We start from the raw sequence: 26,267 nt of genomic DNA, 5'->3' as shown, positions 1-26,267 counted from the left end.
TAGAGGTTGTAAAAAGTGTCCCCATGGTAGGTCGAGGTGTGGAAGGCGTTGGAATGGGTGGTTGGTTCAAGACGTGGTAGAGTCTCTCTGTATATATGTGTGCCAAGTGTTGGGATCCTCGATGGGTGTTTGTGGTCTCGGTTCCCATAGAGAGAATGAACAAAGAAGACATGAAAAAGCCTATGTTCAGAGGAAGGTTTTTTCTTTCATTAATATTATCAACACATTTTGTGAGAAGCCATGTGTCATGTCCGGTTGGACACAATGTCAATATTTGGCCTCCTGTCCCTGTGTATGCTTATACATACATACATACATACATACATACATACATACATACATGCATGCATATATATACACATATAAGATACCCATTCATTGGTGCAAGCAATGTACATAGTTTTGATTCTTAAGTGATCGGCGGAGGCGACAACTATCTTGGTAGTTGAAAGTGCCAAAAAGGATTGCCATTCTTCGAGTACATAAATAAGTGGAGTAGCTTTCCATTGAGTAAGAAATTGAGCAACTTTATCTTTAGAATTTCCAATTATACAATCCCACTATCTCTTTAAAGTATGAACCGTGTCCAGCAAAATATTGCTTACCAATTTAACTGGTGAGGATCTAACTCGATGAAAAACGAGAGAGCAACAAGCCTTACAAGAATTAGAATTAGAAATTTTCATTGTCCATAAAGAGGCCAATTTTGACCTATGGGACTAGAGTATACATGTGTTCTTGATATGTGTCTCCTTCCTAAGACGGGGTATTCATACATTGAAGCACAAAGTCTCTATGTGTGAATAAAGCACACAAATGTAGTATATAGTAGCACTACTCAATATCTCCCATAAAAGTTGCACCTCCTTCCTTCTCCCCAAAAATTGAGTGGACACTAATGGAAGTACTCAAACTATTCCAGAGTTAGTGTCAAAACAATGGTCCATAGATTCGAGATCATAATGAAAAATAGGGCGGACAAGCGATGTTTGAACCATTATGCCCCATGTGAATACCAATGGGAGAAACCAATTAGCGTCCCATATGTATTCTATTCATCCACAATGCAAAGTTCATGATCAATAAGTTTTAGTTAGTCATAATGCAAGATGGGAAAACTCATTTGTGACTTTGATTTCTCCATTATGTGTCATAAAGGTTCAATGAACATTGTCATAGATGCACTAATTCACATTCACTTCGTGAATGTACTTAGTTTTACTGAAGTAAAATGTCATCTTTTTTTTTAACTTCGAGAGAAATACATTGATGACAATAGTTTACAAACATACTAGGCAATAGTTTCATCTAACATAATAGCCAATAAAACCATTATGCCCTTGAGACCCACCTTTCCCATTCATAATAGATTGCTCTATTGTAATGGAAAGGTTTGCATTCCATATCTCTATGATGTTAAAAACAAAATTATTTTTTAATGCCATGATGCACCCTCAATAAGGAACCTTGGAATACATAGAACACTTGTTCTTGTCTCTACTCGTTTTTTTTGGCCAAAATGTACCATGACATTCAAGACTATATAACAAAATGCATACAATCTTAGGTGAATAAGGTTGACAGCTGAAAAGCTTCAGACTTTCTGCATCCATTGGACATTCCCAACAACAAATGGGAAGTATATCGATTGATTTTAGCATTAACTTATCTCGCTCAACGCAACAATGATGTCATCTGGGTTGTTCTTGATTGAATAATGAAAATGGTGAAGTTTATTCTGACCAAAACCACGTTAACAATTCAAGATTTGGCTTATCGGTTTGTTGATGAACTATTTCGTTGTTATAGATTAATTGATGGATATAGTTAGTGATAGAGATTCTAAACTTACAAGCTAATTTTGAGTCATTTTGGACTCATGTCTTTAAGAAACTAGAAACTAATTTGAGCATGAGTTTATATCATAACCATGAACCATATGGACAAATTGAATTAATAAACATGAGAATTGAGGATATGCTTCAAGTTTATGTAGCCAACAAGCCAGGTAAATGGAAATAATATATTTTGATGTTTGAATTCGCTAACGAGCGTGCAATGATTGGATATATTCCTTCTATGTTTATGTATGGTTAATATCAAGCATCCCATATTAGTTGATGGGTGTGAAACAGAGGAGTTAATATGGAGGGAAAGTCTTATTTCTAGCCTCCCTAGTATTTTGACATTCTTGAAGTTTGCACGATCTATGCCTTGAATCCATTGTAAGCGTGTTGACATAGAAACTTGTCCACAAAATATTAGACAAACCAATGTGACTCCCAAAACTGGAGCTAGACTAAAGCAACCCCTCTCTACCAACATGTAGTTTACCATGGTGGCTGAAATCAATAGATTTGTATCCGCTAGAACCAGGATGTCAAGGTAGCGATTCGATGTGGCAAATCCTATACTTGTTGAGTGGTGGAAATTGTGTTCACAATGCATTCCAGCAAGCCAACTCTTCATCGTATCATTTTTTCAGATTGGCATGGACGTCGGCCTAGACATGCTCTATAGTTTGGGTCACCCTCGGAGATGTAGAGGCAAGTTGTCGTGTTGGGAACCAAATAATCGAGCGAGACCGACACGAGAAACTACTGCATGTTGAGGAGCATGTCAGACACAGAAAATGCATGTGAAACTCCAGGATGGGCGTCCAGGTGTGAAACGGACAGTTGGATTAGGGTTTCCTCAGAAAGCAAAACTATTAAGACAAGAAAGACACAGAGTCGTCGGTAATGGAGATGGAGGTCTAGGTCTCTGTGTGCTCGTGATGACTTCTTCGATGTAAAGATAGGAAGACTTGAAGAGCTCGGCAAATCATCGCCGTCTCTGTTGAAACGTACCATTGATTTTGTTCTGATGCACACATGATTGATTCTGCCTGCCCTGCCAATAGAAACTATGGAGGATGCTCTGATTCCTTAGTCTGGCTGTTTTCCTGTTTCTGGTATAACATGCCTTTCTTCTGCGTTTGCATATGATGCTTTCAAACCGATGATTCGACAGAAGCCAGATCATAATGGTTTATGACGCAATTGCATTAAACATATACTTCCATGACTCTGATGCAAACGCTTTAATGGCGTCTTTCATTCCGAGAACGCTTTTCTTCTCTTTCTTTGTTTTTCCTGTAGTGTATAGTTTTTGGTAAACTTTTTTCTTCGATTTCCTCTCTTTATGCCTTTCATATTCTCAACAATCTTCTGACATCGATGCTGGCTCGCATCATCTCATTGAAGATGCTGCTGTTATCCAGCTTCAATTCGCCCTGGTTCTGGTTATGCGTTTAGTGCTTTTCTAGTCTGTCAGTGTTGATGCACTTGCAAGTGATGTCTTGATCGATGATTCGCCAGAGGTCTGCGTGTCAGACTAATGATGTCAACGTATTTTACACAAATACTTCCATGACTCTGATGCAAGTGTCTCAAATGTTCACTCTCCGTTCCCGTCGAATATGTTTCTTGTTTCTTTATTGTTTTCAGTTAGTTTGGATTTCTTAATTTCATTGTCATGTTAATTGCTACACCTCCCACTCGTCTCTGATGTTGCATGTATCATGCGTCCTCTCTCAGTGATATGATAACTCCATGCGTTAGTGCCAGTGAGCGAGTTGAAATCAGAAGCGGGAGAGTTCGTTTTTTGCCCATAAACATATAACAATGAATTCAAATACATAGTATATGACTGAAGTGGAATCTAATGGATCTAATGCAGAACAAAATCTATGCAAATTTGAACTTTTGCCTGCAATTATGATTACAGAGATCTTGTAGGTGTTACCAGTAGAATTGTAGTTAAAGCTGGTACCGACATTTGTTGTGACCGTAATTTAGGTTTTTGCAAAAGTGGTATTAGATTCTGCCGGTCATTGCAGCGGTACTAATAGCAGAAACAATGCACAACAAAATCTCAGTATATACATGGAAAACACTCCCAGAAATAGTTTGTCGAACCAGATCGATTTTAGCTAGTTTCGAGTTTAGGAGATTTTCTTTTAATTTACGATATGATGTTAACCATCGTCCTCTAGCAATTGAGTGAAAACATTGTGTCCTACAATTAATTCACATCATCTATGTTGTTTGTCAGAACAGTAATCCTCGATCGTTCTATTTTTTACGTGAGTTCTCATGAACAAATGCAAGTAAATATCTTCTTTCCCTTTACATTTGTGATCGTTTGTGTTGCTCAAATAGTCAATCATAGAATATCTTGCCTCCACTTAGCCAAAAGCCAATTTTAAAACCTATCTCTGAGATGGCTTGTCAGGAATGATACGAGCATCTATGCTACTGCAGTGAGAAACAACTATGACATTATCTGCAAGATTTTAAAGATATATAATAACACACACAAGCTTCATCTTGGTCATGGATAGATCACCCAGGTGTTGGGTTTATAAGCAGTGAGAGACAGAGAATAAAGACAAAACTAAAAAATGATGCACAGGTTTTTAAATGGAAACAGTTTTAGGACGATAAAAAAATAGCAGGCAAAGGCTACAAAACTTAACCACCAACCACTATTCACGATTAAAAGGTATGATAATGTCTTTATCTAGGATATCTTAACTGGTACATAAAATAATGGTAAGTCTCCGAATTTTAATTGCTAAACCCTATACATAAGTTCTCACTAAAATTTCACTACAAATAGTGATTGGCAACAACAGAAATGCACAATGTAATGGCGTGTTGTTGCATAAGAAGGCTTTGATGGAGGAAGCCAAGAGGGTTGGTTTGTGTTCTCAAGATTCAGTTTTGAACACGAGACCCTAATGCTTCTTGTTTTTTCTTCACCTCTTTTTTTTTTTTTTTTTCCAAAATGAAGTTGCTTTCCCATTGGTTAGATAGGATTATTACAAAGAGACTATACAAGGAGGCTTAAATAGAGATCGGGGAATCCTCCTTAGATCAAGTTCAAGAAATTGAGACTAGTTACATCGCCTTTCGGACTGACTACTTATTGTAAGTACCTACAGCTAAAACAATGCCTTGTAGTGATGGCTAGTACGAGACAACTCTTGGGGTCGACAAAAGAGGGAGGGTGGTAAGTGAGCCGGAAACAGCCAGCGTGGGGGCTGGTAGTTCCACCTCGGGCCACTACCTCCTTGTGTCACCATAGGCATGTTTCACCATTTCTGCCAAAAGTGCAAACGGGCAGTACCCACGTTAGAGGAATGGTTGCAAACCTCGTCTAATTGCCCTCGTAGGCAGCTAATAAGCGCAAACCATATGTCCATGATCACTTCCTCTAGAGGTCGCACCAAATCTTGGAAGACCTTTAGGCAACGCGCTTTCCATACATAGCACAGGGTGAAGCCTGCGATTAGCATCCAAATGTCCGGGAACCTAGGGGATGCAGACTACATGGCTCTCTCAAATCGAATCTTGGCAATTTTTCCTCTCATGCATATATAACACCAACTATCCGCATTAAAGGCATCCGTCCACCTATCACTAGAGTGATCAAGCCATCCCGCAACACTCCACGATGCTGTTCCTTCCACTTCACATGCCACAAGGAGGCGAGTCACTTTATCCCGTACCTTTTGAGCGTGAGGGCAATCCCACAGACAATGCCTCAGAGTCTCAATAGGTGAATGGCAAAGTGGGCAACCTAACAGGTTGTCACGTTTACCCAGCCATTTGCCAACGAGAATCACATTATGACCGATTTGCCACCAAAAAAACTTTATCTTTTCTGGCAAGTGGAGACGCCAGAAACCCTTCCAAAAGGTAATGTGCACCTCATCAGGAATGCCCAATGTACGCCAGCCATTGCGTAGGGGGCCGTCTAGCTGTAGTTGAAAAGCCCAACCGAGTTTAGTGTTGTATTTGAAGAAATGGTGAAAACTGCCATCGTGTTTCTACCTGAAATCCCCTGGGTCCCATTCTAGTTCGACGAGGGGACGACAACCATATACCCATAACTTTGAAAGGGGTTCCACCGTAGCAACATCCGAGTCTGTCTTCCAGCTGTTACCAACCTGCGCCACCACGCGGATAGGGTGCCAAGAACCCCTACTTGGACTCTCCCCAAAAATCCTATCTCTTCCCGATCCGCTCACGCCCTTAAGCGCCTTAACCCTTCCAGCCTCATCAAAGAGACTGAACCAAGCATCTTCTCTCAGCTCCCCCATCAGAACCCTATCAACTGCCTCAACTAGCAATCTCCGCATTTTCATGGCTCCCTTGAGGGGAGGGAATGGGACCTCCTGGGCTCCTCCTAAAGCCACTATGCGTCTCCAATCATCTAAAGAGTGAAGCCTTGTTTGTGCTAGCTTTCCCCATGCTAGGCCCTTAACCTGGCCTAACATCATGTCGTCACTTGTTCGCACCTGAGGGTTCCAAAATAATGGTTGTCTAGACTACTTGGTTAGTGTCTCCGGCGTGTGCTTGACCAAATGATGTCGTACGTTACACCATGCCTGCAAGATGGAGTTCGTGACCCTCTCCTCCGGAAGACAAACCATCTTGGGTGGGACGCCGCTCGTGCAACACCAATTCAAGGAGTCGGGCCAAGGCCTACCATACTTGGGAGTCCCTGCCTGCAACCTATTGCGAAGTAGAACCTTCCAACACCCCCTACTTGGCAGGAGGCAGCGAACCACCATTTTGGCTAGCAATGCTCGGCTCTGCATTAAGGGGTCTATGAGGCTAAGCCCCCCTTTGGCCCGCGGTTGTGTTAACCAATGCCATGACACTCTGGCGGCAGCTATCGGGTTGTCCTTACCTGACCATATAAACCCCCTGATAACAGCTATCAGGTTGTCCTTCCTTGACCATATAAACCCCCTGATGGCAGCCTTAACCGCGCGCAAGCCTGAAGGGTCCATAATCCAGCACGAGACTGAGTGCCACATGGTGGCGAGCATCACTTGGTTCGCAATAAGAACCCTACCAACAAATGATAGTTTAGACCTGCTCCACTGGTTCAACTTCTTGCTTAGTTTGGCTTGCACATGTGACAATTGTGCTCCCTTGGGGATTGCCCTCCCCATCGTAAATCCGAGGTACTTGAATGTCGTCCCATCAGGGACCCATGCAAAATCAGCATGGGGATGCCACCTTGGCTTCTCTTGTTCGCTGAACCAGAGGCCTTGGGTTTTATCCCAATTGATCTTGGCACCGGTAGCTTGACCAAATTCTTCAACAAGATGTTTAGCTCGCTGCAAATTTGCATCATTGCCCTTCAAAAAAAGGAACGTATCGTCGACATATTCAGATAACAGAAGATCCTCAGTCACATTGGGGATGGGCAATCCCCTCAGTCTGTTGCTTGGTGCTTGTAAGTAGGCTGAGAAAGCCTCAGTTACAAAGAGATAGAGATATGGGGCTAGGGGACAACCTTGCCTCACTGAGCAATGTAGTTGGAAGGCGGGGCCCCTTGCACCAAATACCAACACGCTACTGGTAGCAGTTCGATAAAGTGTAGAAGTGCACTTCCTCCATTGAGGGGGGAAGGCCCATAGCTCTCATCACTCTTTCCAAAAAGGGCCATAACACCCCGTCGTAGGCCTTCTCAAAGTCTAACATCAGAATAGCCGAGCTCGATGCGATGCGATCTGCCAATGCCATAACTTCCCAGAGAAGCAACACATTATCAAAGATACACCTACCCCTGATAAACCCTATTTGATTCTCATGTATGATGTCCGGTAGGAAGCTTGCTATCCGCCTAGCTAGGACTTTTGCGAGTATCTTCTATATTGTGTTAAGGATCGTGATTGGACGCCATTGCCGCAGCCTGAGGCTTTGCCCTGCCCCTTTAGGGATGAGATAGATCATCCCCTCCGCCAGTCCAGTTGGCATTACTCCTGAGGACCAAATCTCTTGAATCCCGGCTTCCACTGCCGGGATAACGGTTTCCCAATGAATCTCAAAAAAGTCTCGTGAGAGAGCATCAGGGCCGGGGCATGCTCCTCTCCGCAAATCCTGAAGTGCCTCTGAGAGTTCTAATCGAGAAATGGGGCTATCGAGCACACCTTCCATCTCATGGGTGACCTTGGGGTGAATGGAAGCCATCACTCTCTCACCCAGCTCCGTGTTTTGCTGCATATGCATAGGTGCGAGCAGGTTGCGATAATATTGGGTTGCCATATGCAGAATCTCATCCTTGTCCTCCGTTATTGAGCCGTCGGGTTTGCGCAACCCTTGTATATGTCCACCACCACCCTTGGGTGCCCTAGAGTGAAAGAAATGACGGTTGACCTTGTCGTCTGTTATTTTTACAAGGTGACATATGGACCCTCTTCATACTATAGAATATAAAGCGAAGGGAATGGCCAAATTTAATGGAGTTTGTGGTAGTGTTCCATACATGTTAGTAATAGATTGGTTTGGATACCTATACTTCTTGTACAAATGCTACCGTGGACTTGTAGATCTGTATCCAACTACATATTAAGAAACCCTTAAGTTTATCAAATTTCAATTCTAATTGTAGGGGATTGGAGTCATAACCTAATGATCCACTCTAGGTAACCATTTGAGAGCCATACAAAAGCAAATGTACATGTTTAGCTTGTTTAAACAGTCGGGAAATAATGACATTATTTACTAACACATTTATCCAATGGTTATTATTCATAAATTTTTAGATGGAGACATCATGCATCATGCTTGTCTCCCACCTCGTGCATCACCCCCATGTATTGAGTACCAACACTATGTATATGTAAGGTTTAACATGGCCCAGATGTGCATGTCTCTTAAAAAGTTGCGTGATAAAAATGCCCAGAAACATTTCATTGTTGATTTATGTGTTGTTTTTACAAGAGATGACTCAATGCAATGAAGACATTTTGGTGACCTTTTGTCAAACCCTATGAAGCCATAGAACAACTTTTTCACTTGAATACCATTTTTTATGTTGGGTCTTGGTTTCTGAAACATCTACAAGTTGTTGTGCGCATGTTCTCTCTATGAACTGATTTCATCAATTTTCTTACACAATGCCATGATAGAAATTTTATTTTGAAAGCTTGGCTTGACCAAATTCTTGATGGAAGCACTTCAGCCCATGTTATTGATCTATATCCATATAAGATCATTATTCATTAGACAATGTGTTTTCCCAATGTTGGAACTGATCGATGAAGTCTCAACCATTTGATGAGGTCTAAGAACCACACAAATTTAACATGTCGTAATTGATTTAGGTAAAAACATAAACGAAAAGTGTCATTTTTCTCATAAAATAAGATCATTATCGTTCTAAATGTCCATCTTGATCAACCGTAATTTGCATGTGTACAATGTTGGTTTAGGGTATAGTTCCTTTTGATAGTGTGTTTACATTTGGCAAGGTAGAATTTGCATTGCATTTATTTAGCCCTTTGTTGATATTATATGCATTTATACATTCCATTTGTTGTTGCAATTCACTCTAAAAGGCCACTATTATTTTTGCATATTAAACACAAACCAAGCACATGTATGTGAAGCAATATGTACACATGCATATTACTTTCAAAGAACATTAAAAGGATTGGTCATATCGAAGATATGGAAGCCAAAATTCACACAACTCCAAGCTAACTAAAAGATGGTAATAATTGATATTTAATCTTTGGCATATTACGATTGTGTAGAAATATTTAGAACATACTAGGATTTGGTAGGCCTTGGCTATTGTTGATTCTGTAATCTATCTCGGGAATCACTTTGTCGTGAAGAATATACATGTAATTTGAAAAAGATGAAGCAAAACTTTTCTCAATGATAGAGAATAAGTAGGTCTCCCTACTTCATATACAAAAGCCAAATTTGACGAATAACTTTTGTTTGTATACTCCTATAAAAAAACCGCAAAGTTTGATCAATAACTCGGTGCTATAAAATCAATAATATGTATGTACATGCACAAATGATGCAATTTAAATGCATGGAGTTTGCATGTGCCTAGAAGGACATTGTGTTCCATATGTGTGATCTATGGCGAACCATGGTTTGATTTCATTTACTCTCGCATTAGCTACAATTTAGGTAAATTTATGTGAGCGCTTTTTGCACTTCTAAAGATGTGCATGTAGTCATTTAAAAGATATTTTTGTTTGTGCATACACACATTTGTATGTATATATGATACATGTACCTTACGTGCACGCTAAATACATTCAGGCAGAAAGGTTTATTTGTTCATTTATTAAAGGTATTCTAATGGTAGCCAGGCCCCAGAACTATAACGCACATCTAGCAACAACCACTATTGAAAAATCATAACTTTTGTGGAAACTTGAACCACAAGGCTCTCGGTTTGTTAAGAAGTTTGTTTATGCTGTAAATTGTGCAATTATTGTGGCAATTTGAGCAAGTAACATTCTGGTTTAACAAGATTGTTAGCCTATAATACGCTTGATTGAAACCCATGACTAAACATGTCCAAGACCATTTCAAACCACACTAATGAAATAACGAACCACTATCTCATTTTTTTGAGTCAAAACTCAAGTTCTATCACATAGTAGCGTTTGACACATTTTAGTTTAACATTCCACATTACTTCTTAAAGTTTTTACAAGGTATCATCACTTAAGTAATTGATGCGAGAAGTTGGCTAATGCTAATTTTTAGAGTATAAATACGCATAGTCATTGTATGGTTAGTTTCGACATGTGAATGTGATGTCTGTAGGAAGAGATTTCTTTTGTCAAAACAAGTCCATAGTTATGCTCCTTCCATAATGTAGCGGAGGAAGATTCTTCCCTTTTCAACAATTCTCGATTCCATATTGTGTCTATTATACGATTAAGATTTTATGCTTCCTTCTCTACATGGATGAGATTTCATGTGTCAAAACAAGTGGAGTTATGCTCCTTCCATAATGTAGACGAGTTTTCTCCATTTGAGCAAATGTCGACACCTTCTAGTGTTGTACGTTGCACACACGTGCGCGCACACACACACACACACACACATATAGAATACTCTTTCACATGTATGTATTATAAGATTTTATTCTTCCTTCTCTACATGGATGAGATTTCTTGTGTCAAAACAAGGAGAGTTATGCTCCTTCCATAATGTACAGAACTTTCCCTGCTTTGGGCGCATCTCCATACCTTCTCGTGCCATACATTTCCCACATACACCATGAAGAAATTGAATACTCTTTCACATCTGCTTATTATAACCTTTTATGCTTCCTTATGTATGTGAATTAACCAATAAGCAAAATCAATTCCTTAACCCCCCTTGGCACAAAAGATTGGCTTGGCTAGAAGTTAGTCCAAGAAGAATGGAGGGTTCAAGTAACTAACATAGAATGATTGGGACAATACTACGTTGTTGTGTCTTAGTATGAAAGAAAGCTTGTAATCATTACCTTGATGTATTATTGGTAATAACCACGGTCTAAAGCATGGATGCAAGTGAACATCGAATGGGGCTAGAAGATGAGGGCTCGATGAAAATGAAGTGATCTATATTAAGCATTGGAGAAAGACCATGATACCAGGTGTGTGTGAGGACACACTAGGCAAAGGGATCACACGAGAAAGACCATGACGGCAGGTGTGTCAAGACACACTAGGCAAAGGGAGCACATGAGATGCTAGGTGGGGAGCATACACCTTGAGAATGGGCTCAACATTGAGGAGTCGATGTCTTGAGCGCTAATGCGAACACGGTTCGTGACAAATATGAGCAACGCAAGATCTTTCCGAAGCGGGAACAAACACGAGGAGGACTGCTACGTAGTCGGAAGGCAATCGTAAGTGTGAAAGTGTCATGGTTGGGAACTAGTGCATGTGAAAGCCCTCCTAAAGGGTGGTGGGATTACTATAGCTATTGCAATATATTGGGTGATGTGAGACATTATAAGAAGGGATTAAAAATAGGCTTTTCCTCATCCTCACTAGTCAGTACTCACTAATCGTTAGTCACTAATCACCAGTCACTAATCACTATCCACTAATCACCACCCACTAATTACTAATCATTAGTCACTGGTCACTAGCCACTTATCACTAGTCACAAAGCTCTAGCAACTAGTCACTAGCCACTAATCAATAGCTAGGTAGTGGCAAATCTCTAGCCACTAATTATTAGTCATAAATATCTAGCCACTAAACGCTAATAACTAATCACTAATCAATAGGTACTTGTCACAAATCGCTAGTAACTAATCACTAATCAATAAGTACTTGTCGCTAATCGCTAATCACGAATCACGAATCACTGATCCCTAATTGAAAATCACTAATCACTGGTCACTTCCTTTACGTTATGGCTAATACTCTTCATGACCTCATCAGCGCTGAAAATATCAGATTCATTGTTTTCTCACTAATCTCTTGTATTCTTATCACTAAATCATATGCTTGGCATGAAGGCGCTGTTGCTCCTCGATCTGATGATGGCACATTCAAGAGGTAACAGAAACTCTTCGTTCTCCCTTCGTTTCTCATCACTAAATTAGGTCAGCACGCTGTAATTCCATCTGAAAAGATTGCACATGTACTTTTCCTTTCTTTCTCCCACCCGCTAAGTTGAGCAATTAATTGCAAAGCTAATTGACATTAGAAGAAAGTGGCATTGGAGAGACTTAGGAATTAGGAAGCTTTAAATCATAGAAAACGAAGAAATTGGGATTCTTAAAAATTTAATCTGGTTTTGTTTCAGAAGCCTAGGGTTGAGCGATTATGGCAATGCAAGTAGCAAGAGCCTGCTTTCTCCTGCAGGCATGGAGGTCATCCCGGCATCTTCTTGCGCTACGGCTATGGCTACGGGGAACCCGATCGATGACTGCTGGAGGTGCGATCCCGAGTGGGAAACGAACCGCAAGCGGCTCGCGGATTGTGGGATCGGGTTCGGGCGGGACGCGACGGGTGGGAAGCACGGCCGTCTCTATGTCGTGACCGACCCGTCGGACCCGGACCCCGTGGACCCAATCCCGGGAACCCTCCGGCACGCGGCCATCCAGGAGGAGCCCCTCTGGATCGTCTTCTCGGCCGACATGACCATCCAGCTCCGGCAAGAGCTCCTGGTGAATAGCTACAAGACGATCGACGGGCGCGGGCACGAGGTCCACATCGCGGGCGGGGCGTGCATCACGATCCAATACGTGACCAATGTGATCGTCCACGGGGTCCACATCCACGATTGTAGGCGCACCGGACGCGCCATGGTCCGGAGCTCCCCCGGACACTACGGGTGGAGGACCCTCTCGGACGGCGACGGCATCTCCTTGTTCGGCGCGAGGCACGTGTGGGTCGACCACGTGTCCCTCGCCCGATGCTCCGATGGTCTCCTCGACGCCATCATGGGCTCCACCGCCATCACCGTGTCCAACAGCTACTTCTCTCAACACAACAAGGTTTGGCCTACTACTTCTACTAGGTGGTCGAGTGTCTAGTGTCCCGAAAAACACGCATTTTCATTCTAAGGAAAGTTTTCCCGACGCCTAGACACCGATCTTGAACAAACGTTCATCCCGTAGATTCATTCACGTACCCCGTAGATTCTTCATGGATGTTTGATCTTCGAAACAAAAGATCGACGACATAGATTAATCATGTGTGGGTGTTTGATGCTTTGAACAAACTTGACATACATTTAATTCACGTCCGTCCCCGTAGATTAATCGTGGGCGTCTCAGACAAAAATGACTGGCATTTACATGCCATTATGCTTTTTTAAATATGTTTAAATGTTACTTAAATTTTCACTTTCGATCGATGGTGTAAGTTTGAAATACCCAATTTTTCTTGTGTTGTGATCATCTTGAGTCAGGTCATGCTTCTCGGACATAGCGATGAATACATTGCGGACAAGTCAATGCAAGTCACAATTGCGTTCAATCATTTTGGAGAAGGATGTGTCCAACGTATGCCGAGGTATAGATAAGTTGTCACTCTTTAATATTATTCGAGAAGTCTTTTGAAAATGGACAACTTAGGGCCGTCACTCAGAAAGTAACAAAAAACATGGACATGAGTAAATTGGAGTTTTCCCCACACTATAATGTACATACCAATGCAACCCATGTGATTCTCCTTAGATTTTCCCCATTTGAGTTACATATGTGAGAGTTATAGTTTGTATCCTTTAATCATCAAAATATATTTCCCCATTTACAATGTCGTTTTGTTTGTTTAACACTTATGCCAACATGTACTCAACATCTAGTCCTCTTCTTTGAACGATGATGTGAAGATGTCGTCATGGATTCTTCGAGATCATAAACAATGACTACACTCACTGGGAAATGTATGCCATCGGAGGTAGCGCCGCGCCTACTGTCAGTAGTAAAGGCAACCGATACACTGCCCCAATGAATCCATTTGCTAAGGATGTAAGTTTTTTATTACAAAGTTAACATTTGATCATGGATAATTTTGTTTTGTTCATTAGTGAGGCTCAAGTTGTGAATGTGCATTCCTCACCTAGGAATTACTATGATAGGGCCTTTTGAAACATAGTAAAACTTGGAAAGAAGTCCAAGGGCTCCATAAGAAATGTAAGGGAAATTTTAGCAAGGAAATCTAATCATTTCTAGGGTTTATGAGATTTCCACTCGCAATATTACATTATATGATATATCCATATAGTTCTTGAAAATATTAGGAGTCCAAATATATAGATAGACTAACAATATATATGTGCGAAAATGTATTGGAAGGTTACAATGAGGATGGACACAAAAGAGAGCCAATGGGAGACATGGGATTGGCGTTCTGAGGGAGATTTGCTTGTCAATGGGGCTTTCTTTGTAACTTCTGGTGACGGCGCTTTTAATTCGAATTACGAGAAGGCCGCATCGGTAGGTGGATTGGCAAAACCTTCGTCACTTGTTGCAATCCTCACCGCGGATGCTGGAGCTCTACGTTGCAAATCTGGGTCGACATGTTAGTTTAAGCTTTTCTAGCCCTCTTTCAAGCAATTTCATGGATATAAACACATGACTTATCCCCACGCAATGTAGGGGACAATTACCATGTCCTTGGTCATGTACATGTTCCTCTCAATAATTATAGGCAAGATAGATTCTCCTACCTCTTTATGCAACATCCTTATAACAACAAATAGGTTTGGTGGTTAGTTTTGTGATCTTTCCTCATGTGTGTCTAACTAGTTGTAGCACATACAATCGCTTGAAACCTTTTCTCTTGTGCAACATGTACATACATGTTGTTATGACTTTAAATACGATGTTACTCCTAAACTTCATTCAAATCATATACAATATTCTTGCCCTTTCTAGGGTTGTATTTATGCAAATATTTGTTTAGTAGATTCAAGGACTCTCCAATATCCTTATAATCCATAATCAAAGTGTCAAGCTTGTTCATCTTTTCACCATGGTTATTGATGTATTAAGGGCTCTCCATATCCTTATAAAACACCATGTCAAGCTTCATAACAAACTAACTTGCTTATTTAATCTTCCATGAGTATATGTGTAACCATTACTAATTGCAATATCATGCTAACAAACATTTCAACTTCCCTGAAAGTTTTATAAACATGTTATTTTTCCACAATGTTTAAACAATATCTCAATGCCATGACCTATATCTTTCACAATCTCTTTTGTCATTTACATTGAAGATCAACATAGCGAATGAGCTAGAACTCATGTCATTCTTATGAGTGTTAAAGTGCATGCTAGAATTTGCATACGAAACACATGACGGCATGAGCTTCAAGGATATGTGGAAGGATATTAATTAAGGGTATTGTCTGAAGAGTTGTCTAATGGGTATGTACAAGTTGTTGATAAGGGAAAGGAAGTTCATAAGGAGATCATTGACAAGGGATTGCTAGAAAAACATGTTGTACTATACTTGGCAATGTGTTGGGAGATATTTATGTCTTGGCAACCTAAGAGCAATTGGAAAAGGTAAAAATCTATGTTGAAGTTGTTAAGATGTTTGAAAGCGTCCATGTATCATGTAAATCACATTAGGCATAATATAAACCATTGGTGGAAGAAAGAAAAGGGGGGTTTGAAGAGATAATTCTATAGGAGGCATGTGTCAATGTTTCACATTTGATCATTGGACATCAATTGGTTTTCTTTGGATCATGCTCCGTTCCACTCATTTGGTATGCTTCGACATTATATGCCTAGATTTTGTCCAAGTTCAATTGTTGTTTAGACAATTTTACGGAAATGGGAATTTGAGCATCAATATAGCATCAAGTCAAGAAGTGAGTCGGGTGTTAACTACGAACATTAATTTAACAATTCCATTTGATGGTGCAACAAGTGTATTGATCAACTAAGTAAAATTGTTTTATTTGTAAACATTTGACACATTTGACAAAGTCGATGGGTGGGCTTTGTTGCCTACAGGTTTCTAGCACTTCTTTTATCAAAATTGTTTGCTTTCAAATAGATGGTTGCCAATGACTCAAACAATAACGATAATGTTAAAAATATTTTCCCGGTCCTCCAACTAACACCATGGTGCAATATATTTTTTGTAACGAAGCAAAAACTATTTGTCAATTTATGCTCAAAGTGAGATTTCCGAGGTGAGAGGGATATTGTCTTTTATGGCCCCCAATTTTCATGGTACATTCAATCTGCAATATATCTGAGCACTCAATAAAAAGAGAAGAAAGTTGGAGAGCAATATTCCACATAGAGAAGATCAAATCGTTAAAGTTATTGAATGAAGATAATGTACCTATAGTCTTAAGGTCACACTTGAGTGAGGACAAGATAATGAGCGGAATGAAGATAATATACCTACACTCTTAAGATCGCACTTGAGTGTGGACGACATTATGAGCAACGAGCAAGAGAAGGAATACCATGTCATCAACAATGCGACCTTGGTCTTTATCGTGTGGTCTTTTCCACATGAGCTTGAATGCCATCTATTTCTAGCTATAAGTATATTCAATTGCATCTTCATATCTTTTAAAATATCTGGGCCCACGTTCTTTTCACTTGGTCACATATACATACTACATATAGTTGTATACCTAAAGATAGTGAATTGTAGACCTGGTCTCATGGCACTAAAATCGGTGCATTGAGTGAGTGCACAAATTTCTTGCACTTTCATTCTCATACAAATGGATATTATCAACACGTATAATCATTATTAGTACATCCAATGCAAGGTAATGGTGTCTTGCAAAAAACATCCCTCCTTTCTTTGTAAGCTAACTAAGGATCAATATTGCAAATAGAAGGCTCATAAATTATATTCAAATGAGCTGATTGACAACTCAAGAAGTGTGCATGAGGTTCCTACCATCCTTTGCGCATTTTTAGTAATCGTACATGTTTTGGTTACAAGTACACTAGGATTGGTTAAAACATGGCACATGGATGCATTTGATTCGATGATTGCATAAAGATTGAGAAGATCATAGTATTCAAATGGACTATAAAATAAAATTGTTCATTTGTTAATCCAGTAAGAATCCAACCCCTCAAAGCTAAGATATCTAGCACAAATACAATTCCTCATTTGTTGATCTTGTGAGACAGTTGTTTTTACTATACAACCATGTTCAGAATCATGGGTCACTATGCATTAAAAGAAGATCCGACATTTGTGAGTGACCCGACAATGTATCTATGATGTTTTGCATGGTGAGCCAACCATGAATATAATTTTCAATGATAGGATTCACTATGGGTCTGTAAATGACATCAAACATGGGTTTGAGTCAATAGTTCAAATATCCCTCTCAAGTCAATAGTTGAATGTACAAAGTGTGCACGCACTAATATATAAAGATATGAGTTTGGAGAATATTTGAAATTAAGGGAATCTTGTGAGGTTCCTTTAAAATATTGTTGTCATGTTTTGCATTGTATAACCACGCGAAGTTACAAGAAGCAAATCGTCAATCATCAACACACATATTTTTTCTTAAGATTAATTGGTATTATGGATGGGCTATATGTATTACCATATTTTAAACCACATGACCTGTACATAACTAACTAAGGTTTTGCATTTTAAGATTGTGTTGTACATTGAGTAAATAGTCATTGTTGACATTACATGACTTCTTTCTAACATATGTTAGTCGCACTTTAATTTATCCTCAATAAGTTTACCATGTAACCTCTATATTGAAAATAATACTAAACCACACCATAACATTCATTATTTCCATATTGCCTCTTATGTCACGTGGACGTGATTAAGAAACAATCAAAGCATGCCTTGAATTGAATACCCCTTTGTTCCTAGATTCTACTATAGAATTCCAAGTTTGTAACATCAGTTCTTCAAATTTGAGAAACAAGACAATCTCATTGATCAGTTCATAATTCGTTTCACAATAACACAGCTACATTCACGTATCATATAAGAGGGCACCATCATAGAAAGCATCATCAGTTTCCTTGTAAAGCTTCATAATAATTCTTGTAATTGTCTGCTTGTAATTAAAAATCGTGTTCTTGTAAACAATCAATACAGTTGAACACTTCCTGAATGTTCCAAAAGTTGCATAGCAGAAGATTAAGCTCATAGCCAAATCAAAATATATAGCTCTATCATGTCAAAGGATTATATCTAGACTCTACATTCACTCTTCACAATGGAACTCAATCATTGTCTTCTTGACTTCTTAATATTGGATCAGAGTTGTCTAATGTCCACAATATGATTCTTTCTTTCATTTTGTTTAGTAACAACTTACACCCCTAATGAGAAGCCTCAATTTAAACTCACAACAAACAAACCAACAATTCGAAGAAATTGAAACTAAAGAGAGATGTGACAAATCTCCATTATGCATACACACAATATATATGGCAAAATAGAATTCTCTCAGTGGATTTCAAAGTGCATTGGAATTGAGAGATAGCAATCGCAAACAAGAAGGCATTTGTGCACTTTCCATAGAGATTGCCCATTGCTAGATGTGTGTATAAGAATGTATCGAGAAAAAGCTCTTGAATTTTTGTTTTCTCACATGTTTAGAGTTAAAGAGGATGTTGGGCTTCGATCGCTTGCCCTTCTCTCATCATCTCTTCAGCGTCTTCTTGGTGCCCAAGTTTTGTAAGAGCAGCCGCCTGGAGATAATATGCAGTCGGCCATTGTGGGCTCACAGTTAACGCTTGCATTGCATCTCCAAGTGCCGCATCAGGATTATCAGTTAACAAGAAAGCTAAGCTTCTCCTTGCAAGCACCGTTGGGGACACCATTGATCCTAAATCAATAAACTGAAAATTCCATTCCACAAAACATTAGGGCTGAATTTAAAACCCAAAAAAAGGGTTTTTGAAGATACATAGGATCCCCCTAAGAAATGTCAACTTACAGTATTTTGGTGTTTTTGCCCTTACTGATTTGGACAATTTTTAGGGGTATTTTTGTGTTTTTGAGTACCCAGGTGAACAAGTTTAAGGATGTTTTTGTGTTTTTGGGTGTTCTGGGCTCTTTTCTAGATCTATATGTCATCACTCATCCAACCATATATTATGATCCTTCCATTTGAATTAGCTTGATTGAGAAATTCTAGTAATTTCAAAGACACCCAAGAGTTCAGATGAAGAAGTTATGAAAAGAAACTCTGGGTCAGATATATTATATGTGGATTGTGACTGCAATTCTAGAAATTTCAAAGACACCCAAGAGTTCAGATGAAGTTATGAAAAGAAACTCTGGGTCAGATATATTATATGTGGATTGTGACTGCACATTGTTAAATTGGCCCTAAATAATCTACCATTTGCAAAGTTTGAGGAATCCATGCAATCATTGTTTTCACCTACTTATGTCCTAATTCCTTTTACATAGTATTTGTATTCACAAATTGGATGACCATGCAAATACAGAAGCCAGGTGTTTTTGCCATAAGGATTTTTCATCAATGTGCACATGTGGTATGAGAGCACTACCTGTGTGTAGCAATCAATGGCTGCTTTGAAATCCTTCTCTCGGAATGCACTATCGCCTCTTTTCTTTGCCGATAACATTTCCTGCATTTGTTTTGTCCAGACTTGAAATGAAAGCTGCAGTCACAAATCATTGTCAGAGGTATGATGAGAATGCAACTCCATATGCATACATGTAACATTTATATAGCATATATATGCATATATTAGTGTATAAATGTTGTGTCTATGTGTATGTCTGTGTGATGCATATGTTCATGTATTGCATTAGTCTTTTACAATAAGAGTAAATCCACAAATACTTGACCAACAAAGAATTGCCATGCAACCAGAAGAAAAAGAAAAAGAAAACATTATATAGAATGGAATGACCTCATTTTCAGCTCCTTCGTCATCTTTGTAACCTGTCTTCAGCATTAAATCATACATTGCTCCAAGGTCGTTCCTGGAGCAAGCCTCCCACATTGCAGACACCGGATGAAATTGAGGTTGGATGTTCTCCGGTCTCTTTATTCGCATCAACACATACGATGGAACCTAAAAAAAGACATGTGAAACTAGACATTTTAGATACAGTGATGAGACAAACCACATACCTTTGGATTTAATTACTGTGCTCATTCATATTGGAAAATAATTTAAGCAATGCATCAACCTCCCTTTGGATCATTTTTTTACCCCCAACGGTTGTTGAGCTATAAAATAGGTATTTTTTTATGGGTAATTTTTTGTGTTTGGGTGCAGGGGGAATGTATGCGTCCTAAATACCGTAATGCTTTAGACTCATAAAGAACCCGAATGGGTATGTATATAAGTGTGGTTTCAATGAGTATATATATATAGACTCGAGAAAATTTCAATTTAGGTTAAAGCACAATGCTGGGAAATGTGATATATTTATATAAATACATATATCTGTGTGTTTGGGTATATATGTACATATACACATACATATATAGTATTGTATACACATAAATATACAAGTGCATGTCTAATATATACATACATAAGTAAATATGGAGAAAATAGAAGATAAGTGTAATTGTCTGCATAAATATATAAATGTGTATGCATATGCTTGTGGGTATGCATACATGTGTGTGGGGGCATGTGTAAGCATATTGTGGCGGTCACATGGACCACACCCAAATTAGGCCCCTACCAAGCCCCCATAATTAGAAGAGCTAATTGGAGCGGGAGAACACCCTCCACGCTAAGAGTAGTCTATAAAATGTAACTTGGAACGTAATGGAAAGGGAACTATTCTTGAGAGCATTTCACAATATGCATATGCATAAAGGTATGTCTTTATCTCTATGTGTACATGCTCTCTATGCATAAGTTTGGATATTTTTCTACAGACTGTGCCGTAATATTCATGGATATGTGGGACTGACCAGCTATCTCCACAATTGTTTCGCACGAGTTTATCTCTTCTAAACCTTTTTGTATCAAATTTTTGGAATTTAATAGAGTTTCATTAACTTGTTCAAACAGGCCTTTAGGTAGTTGCTTCAACAGTAAAGTGGTCAGCCATTTGTAGACTTTTATAGAGTCGTACCGCAAATAGAAGAGATCTAGAAGCTCAACAAATTTATAGCAGATTGCAAATTGCATACAAATCGCTAAAAGGATCACACCCTCATGAAAAAAACAAATTTAACCAAAAATTAAATACAAACACATACTACTGACCTCTGCTTGCTTCTGAAGTGCAGTGAGTAATGTCACCAAATTCCGCACACTTGGCCTCTCACGGGGTTCAAACTGTAGACACCTTGATGCAAGCCGAACAAGCTCAACCCCTTCATCACTAGAATATTGCCCTTCCAGATATGAATCCATAAGCAATAGCATGTTCTTACTCCTAATCAAATCCAATGCCTGATACCAAGAAATCTCCACATTGTCAAGAGCAAAATCTCTTTCTTTAATATCAAGAAAAAAAAATCTTTAATGCCTAGAGATAAAATTCTTTAATTTCAAGATATTTTCTTTCAAAATAAAAATAACATTCTTACATGACTTGGAGGTATATGCTTTCCACTCAAAAGGTCCAACAATACTGTACCAAAACTGTATGTAACACTCTCTGAAGTTATTCTGCCTGCACATACCAATTATATCAAAAATAACCCACTTATGAAACAGTAAAACCATAAACAGTTCCTATAACCCCTTATTTCTTCTTTTCTTTGCAAAAAACAGGGATTACATTAACTGTACCGAAAAGCTAACATGACCGCCATGTGACCTAATCATAGTCCATATAAATTCTCTTTCTCTATCACTATCATATGTAATGGACTAGAAATTTCAACAGAAATCATACCCTTACGAATTTTCTTGTTACTAAAAAATCAAGGGAACTACATACATCAAATTTGGTAAGTTCCGGGTTCTCAAAATATGGTTGAGACTCTCACCAGTCCTTAGATACTCTGGAGGAGTAAAAACTAGATTGGTGCTGTAGCTCTTCCCATCTCTACTATTTTTCATGAGGCCAAAACATGAAAGCCGAGGATTTCCATCCTGTGAATGAGATCATAATTCAAGAATAACTCTGGTACAAACAAATAAACTTTACAAAGAGAAATAGAAAACGCACTTTACCTGATCAAAAAGTATACGATATGCATTCATGTCATGATACAAGCGACGGCCTTGATTGGCACAATGATCTAAAGCATGTGCTATATAGAGAGCAACCCTCAGACGCATCGCCCATTGCATAGGCTGATTCTCCCCTGGAGATAATGAACAATGAAATATAATTTGACTCAAACTTTGCAATGATTCATTCACAACAAGCTACAAAAATAAAGAGGTTTGCTATGGTTTTAAGATTAAACACAGTGACATTAAAAATATGAACACTAACTCTTAGGAAGATGTGGGGGAAATTGTGTTTGTAATACATGTAGTTCTCAAAAAATGAAAAGTTATAATAAAACACATTGCCAAATATCACAGCTGAAAACTCTAAGCATTTTACACATTTACACAGATCAACTAGAAACTGATCAATAGTTAATCACGGTAATCGTTACATCACTACCATTGCATCATAGTCTTTAGAGATTTTGTATGTCTCAACAGAGGAAATGCTTTCTTATTGTTGTTATATCACGCATTATGCGTCAAATAAGGGGCAATTTTCCCTTATTGTTATGTTTCTTACAGTTGCTATACCCTGTCCGCAGACTCTGCCTATGGTCAGATGGTTTGTCCAACTTACATTCATAGGGAGTTTTTTAGTTAGGGTATCTTTTTGGGGTGCATTTAACTTCTCCTCTTCTCTTCCTGACTAGTTGAAACAACTTTGGCATCTCATACTTACAAATGGAATGGATGCCTCGGTAATGTATCTCATACTTACAATGGAAAAGATGCTTTGCTAATGTATCATTTGGCATATATTCAGCTACAAGAAGCCGTTCGTCTCCCTCGCAGCAACATCCAATAAGATTGACCAACCTTTCATGTCTTAATTGTCCAACTCCCCATGCTTCATCCTGAATAATGCATATGTATAGAGATCATGAGCATTTAAAGAGGATAGCCTCAATTACCAACATAAAACATGCAATTTACATATATATACCATAAGAGGATGCAATGACCAAAATAAAATATGCATTTTCACATATAGAGATGCAGCAAAAAGGATGAAACGAGCTATATATAAAAATTGATTAGAGATAAATACCGCAAACTGTCTAGCATCAGGCCACGCTGACTTAGGAAAGCTTTTGACAGCTACCCAATAATCACCTGACAATCTTGCTTTATACACAATGTTTGGTGCCTTCTCACCATGATCAGACACGATATTATCAGGGCTGAATCCATTGGTGGCAATCCTTAACTGCTCGTATGAGAATTCTCGAAATGCAGGAGCTATCTCTGGCTCTGCCCCTGATGAAATTTAAGTATTCTCTTTCTCTCTCTTACTTGGTAAACATACAATTACATCAATTAATGTGTGTGAAAGCACCACAATGGTACCCTAACGGAGTGCCTCCCTCTCTCTATTGGTTTGGTGGTTTACATGGTAGAATCAAAGTTATAAAATAAGGAGAACCCTTGTTCAATGATCATCATGAGCTCAGACCCATTCCATAAGTCATATCAGTCTACCATGCACATTAACAACCTAAATCTCTACATATCTGCATGTTTTGCTCCAAAAACGTTTATGAGCCTTGAGTATCATACCAAATACATTCATGTATGATTCCTTCACATTTTTAACCTTGGCCTATTGACCTAATCCTACTCACGTTTCTCTCTCTATAACCATCTGCAGTCATTAGTAGAATTTGTGAACATTGAGCGTTCCTTACCTGCATGTTTTGCTCCAAAAACGTTTATGAGCCTTGAGTATCATACCAAATACATTCATGTATGATTCCTTCACATTTTTAACCTTGGCCTATTGACCTAATCCTACTCACGTTTCTCTCACTATAACCATCTGCAGTCATTAGTAGAATTTGTGAACATTGAGCGTTCCTTACCAACTGCACATGGAGTTCCATGAAAATGTTTCACTTTGGACTCATGGCTCATATTTGAGCTCCGAGGTCAATAATAATCTCTCACTCTCTGTACATGAAATGACGCTTTCTCATTCCACCAGAGACGCCTTCATAACAAGAGTGTCCACCAAACCCATGTGATATTTTCTCCACACCATCTCGTACACCATACTTGGCTCCGAAGAACATTAATAGATCTATCTCTCTCTTCATCTCTTTTTAGCATACATACACCATATATACATCAAAAGAAACTGATATATAGACACAGTAATCGTGATAAACAAGATGAACGAAAATACCTGCTTCGGGTTTATCATGTTCAGCAATTTGCTGAGAATCTGGAATATTACCATGTCTGTGGTAAGAATGTATACAACCCATCACTTCTTCCTTCTTCTTCTTCTTATTTTTCGTCTTCCTCCTCCTCCTCCTATATTTCTGTCTTTCTTGATTCTTCTTTCTTCTTCTGCTTACAAAATGTTATTTTGAAATGTGTGCAGAGAATACAATTGGAAGCGTGTTCAGGGACATAGCCAGATCAGCGACTCGGAGGTAAGAAACGATTTCTTCGACATTATAAGTCCATGGCTGTCTCTGCTTTCCTTGCCTTTTTTTCTCTTGTTTATTTAGCCTACCATTCTATGAACTGCTGAGAAGGAGGTAGGTAGGTACCATGAATATTTGAAGGAGAGACACACACACAGAGAGAGAGAGAGAGAGAGAGAGAGAGACTTCTGCAGAGGTGAGAAATTGAGGAACAGGGGAGCTATCTTTTTCTCTCTTCTCACAGAGCCATAGCAGAGGCACAGAACAGAGTATAGTAGAGAGAGAGTAGAGAGAGGGGATGGGGAAGAGGGGGAGTAAGTACACTGAGAAAGAGACAGAAAAAGAGGAAACCCAGAAAACCCCTTACCTATGCATCATCATGTAGAGAGAATGAGAGAGGAGGAGGATATAGAGTGTGAGTGAGTGAGTGAGTGAGTGAGTGAGAACTAGAGAGAGACAATGTAGAGAGAGACTGAGACAGAGAGAAGGAGAACCCACTAACAATAATCAGAATTCAGAAACCCCACCACCACTGCTGCATTTCCAGAGAGAGAAAAGCTTTCACCATATCCACATACATATACACATACATATACTGTATACATATACATATACACATACACACATACATATATTGTATACATATACATATACACATACACACATACATATACTGTATACATATACATATACACATACACACAATGTGGTGCTCTGTTCCACATGCATATACATATACACACAGTCACATACACAAGAACTCAAGCCTCCTTCTACTTACACATTTTCCCCCTCCAATGTAGTGCTCTGTTCCACGTGAGTCCATGAGAATGTGGCTTCTTCACACCACCACCCCCATCCCTGTGGCAGCTCCACACATCATAATTCAAGACTCACTCCCTCTCTGTCGATTTGTCTCTGTTCCGAGACACATGGCCACCACTTCGCCTACTTGCTCACTGCCTCCTCACGCCTACTATTGTCTCGGTGATTTCTATACAATGTGACCAAGGCTCTATTAGACACTTGACGGTTCCTAGACAAATCCCTTGTGCATCGCCGAGGGTGGGGGGCCTCGTGGCCACCTCCTCACGCCTGCTATTGTCTGGATGATTTTTATACAATGGGACCAAGGGCTCCATCAAACAGTTCACGGTTCTTAGACATTGCTTTGTGCATCATCGAGGGTGGGGGTTTGCAGCATATCAAGTCCTAGACGTTTCACCCACATGGGGTTGAAGGGAAGTGGGTGCCAATGAAATCTCAACACTCTAGAGGATTTCTATACAACGGGTGTAAGGCTGTTATTAGACACTTGACAACTCTTAGACATTTCACACACACATG

At 39.3% G+C, this 26,267-nt stretch overlaps 2 protein-coding genes across 2 annotated transcripts; one reads left to right on the top strand and one right to left on the bottom strand.

Moving 5' to 3' along the window:
• Positions 1-12,149: 12,149 nt before the first annotated feature.
• LOC147862961 (putative pectate lyase 5) lies at positions 12,150-15,308 on the top strand. Its single transcript, XM_087320911.1, has 5 exons — positions 12,150-12,382; positions 12,633-13,326; positions 13,743-13,846; positions 14,166-14,304; positions 14,632-15,308. Exons 1-5 carry the CDS (start codon positions 12,237-12,239, stop codon positions 14,860-14,862), a joined length of 1,314 nt encoding a protein of 437 aa, XP_087177037.1. The 5' UTR covers positions 12,150-12,236; the 3' UTR covers positions 14,863-15,308.
• A 3,380-nt stretch (positions 15,309-18,688) lies between these two features.
• On the bottom strand, positions 18,689-25,055 carry LOC147862960 (putative serine/threonine-protein kinase BSK3). Its single transcript, XM_087320909.1, has 10 exons — positions 24,674-25,055; positions 23,540-23,748; positions 23,210-23,345; positions 22,444-22,577; positions 22,257-22,362; positions 21,852-21,937; positions 21,526-21,714; positions 20,203-20,367; positions 19,834-19,947; positions 18,689-19,155 (listed from the first exon to the last, which is right to left on the bottom strand). Exons 1-10 carry the CDS (start codon positions 24,753-24,755, stop codon positions 18,916-18,918), a joined length of 1,461 nt encoding a protein of 486 aa, XP_087177035.1. The 5' UTR covers positions 24,756-25,055; the 3' UTR covers positions 18,689-18,915.
• Between the last annotated feature and the right edge of the window lie 1,212 nt (positions 25,056-26,267).

The sequence above is a fragment of the Azolla caroliniana genome, unplaced genomic scaffold, assembly GCF_043228905.1.
Source record: "Azolla caroliniana isolate FFs.n. ecotype wild unplaced genomic scaffold, voAzoCaro1.0.p SCAF_6, whole genome shotgun sequence".
Lineage (NCBI taxonomy): Eukaryota > Viridiplantae > Streptophyta > Polypodiopsida > Salviniales > Salviniaceae > Azolla > Azolla caroliniana.
This window is presented reverse-complemented; position numbering and strand designations above follow the sequence as displayed.

Excerpts from the sequence above, each read along its gene's own strand:
- LOC147862960 (XM_087320909.1), bottom strand. The coding sequence starts at position 24,755 with ATGGGTTGTATACATTCTTACCACAGACATGGTAATATTCCAGATTCT. Across the intron at positions 20,368-21,525 it reads CACTTCAGAAGCAAGCAGAG|GTTCCATCGTATGTGTTGAT; the intron begins GTCAGTAGTATG and ends GTCTTTTTTTAG. Across the intron at positions 19,948-20,202 it reads ACGAAGGAGCTGAAAATGAG|CTTTCATTTCAAGTCTGGAC; the intron begins GTCATTCCATTC and ends TTGTGACTGCAG.
- LOC147862961 (XM_087320911.1), top strand. The coding sequence starts at position 12,237 with ATGGCTAATACTCTTCATGACCTCATCAGCGCTGAAAATATCAGATTC. Across the intron at positions 12,383-12,632 it reads GATGATGGCACATTCAAGAG|AAGCCTAGGGTTGAGCGATT; the intron begins GTAACAGAAACT and ends GTTTTGTTTCAG. Across the intron at positions 13,847-14,165 it reads TGTGTCCAACGTATGCCGAG|ATGTCGTCATGGATTCTTCG; the intron begins GTATAGATAAGT and ends GATGATGTGAAG.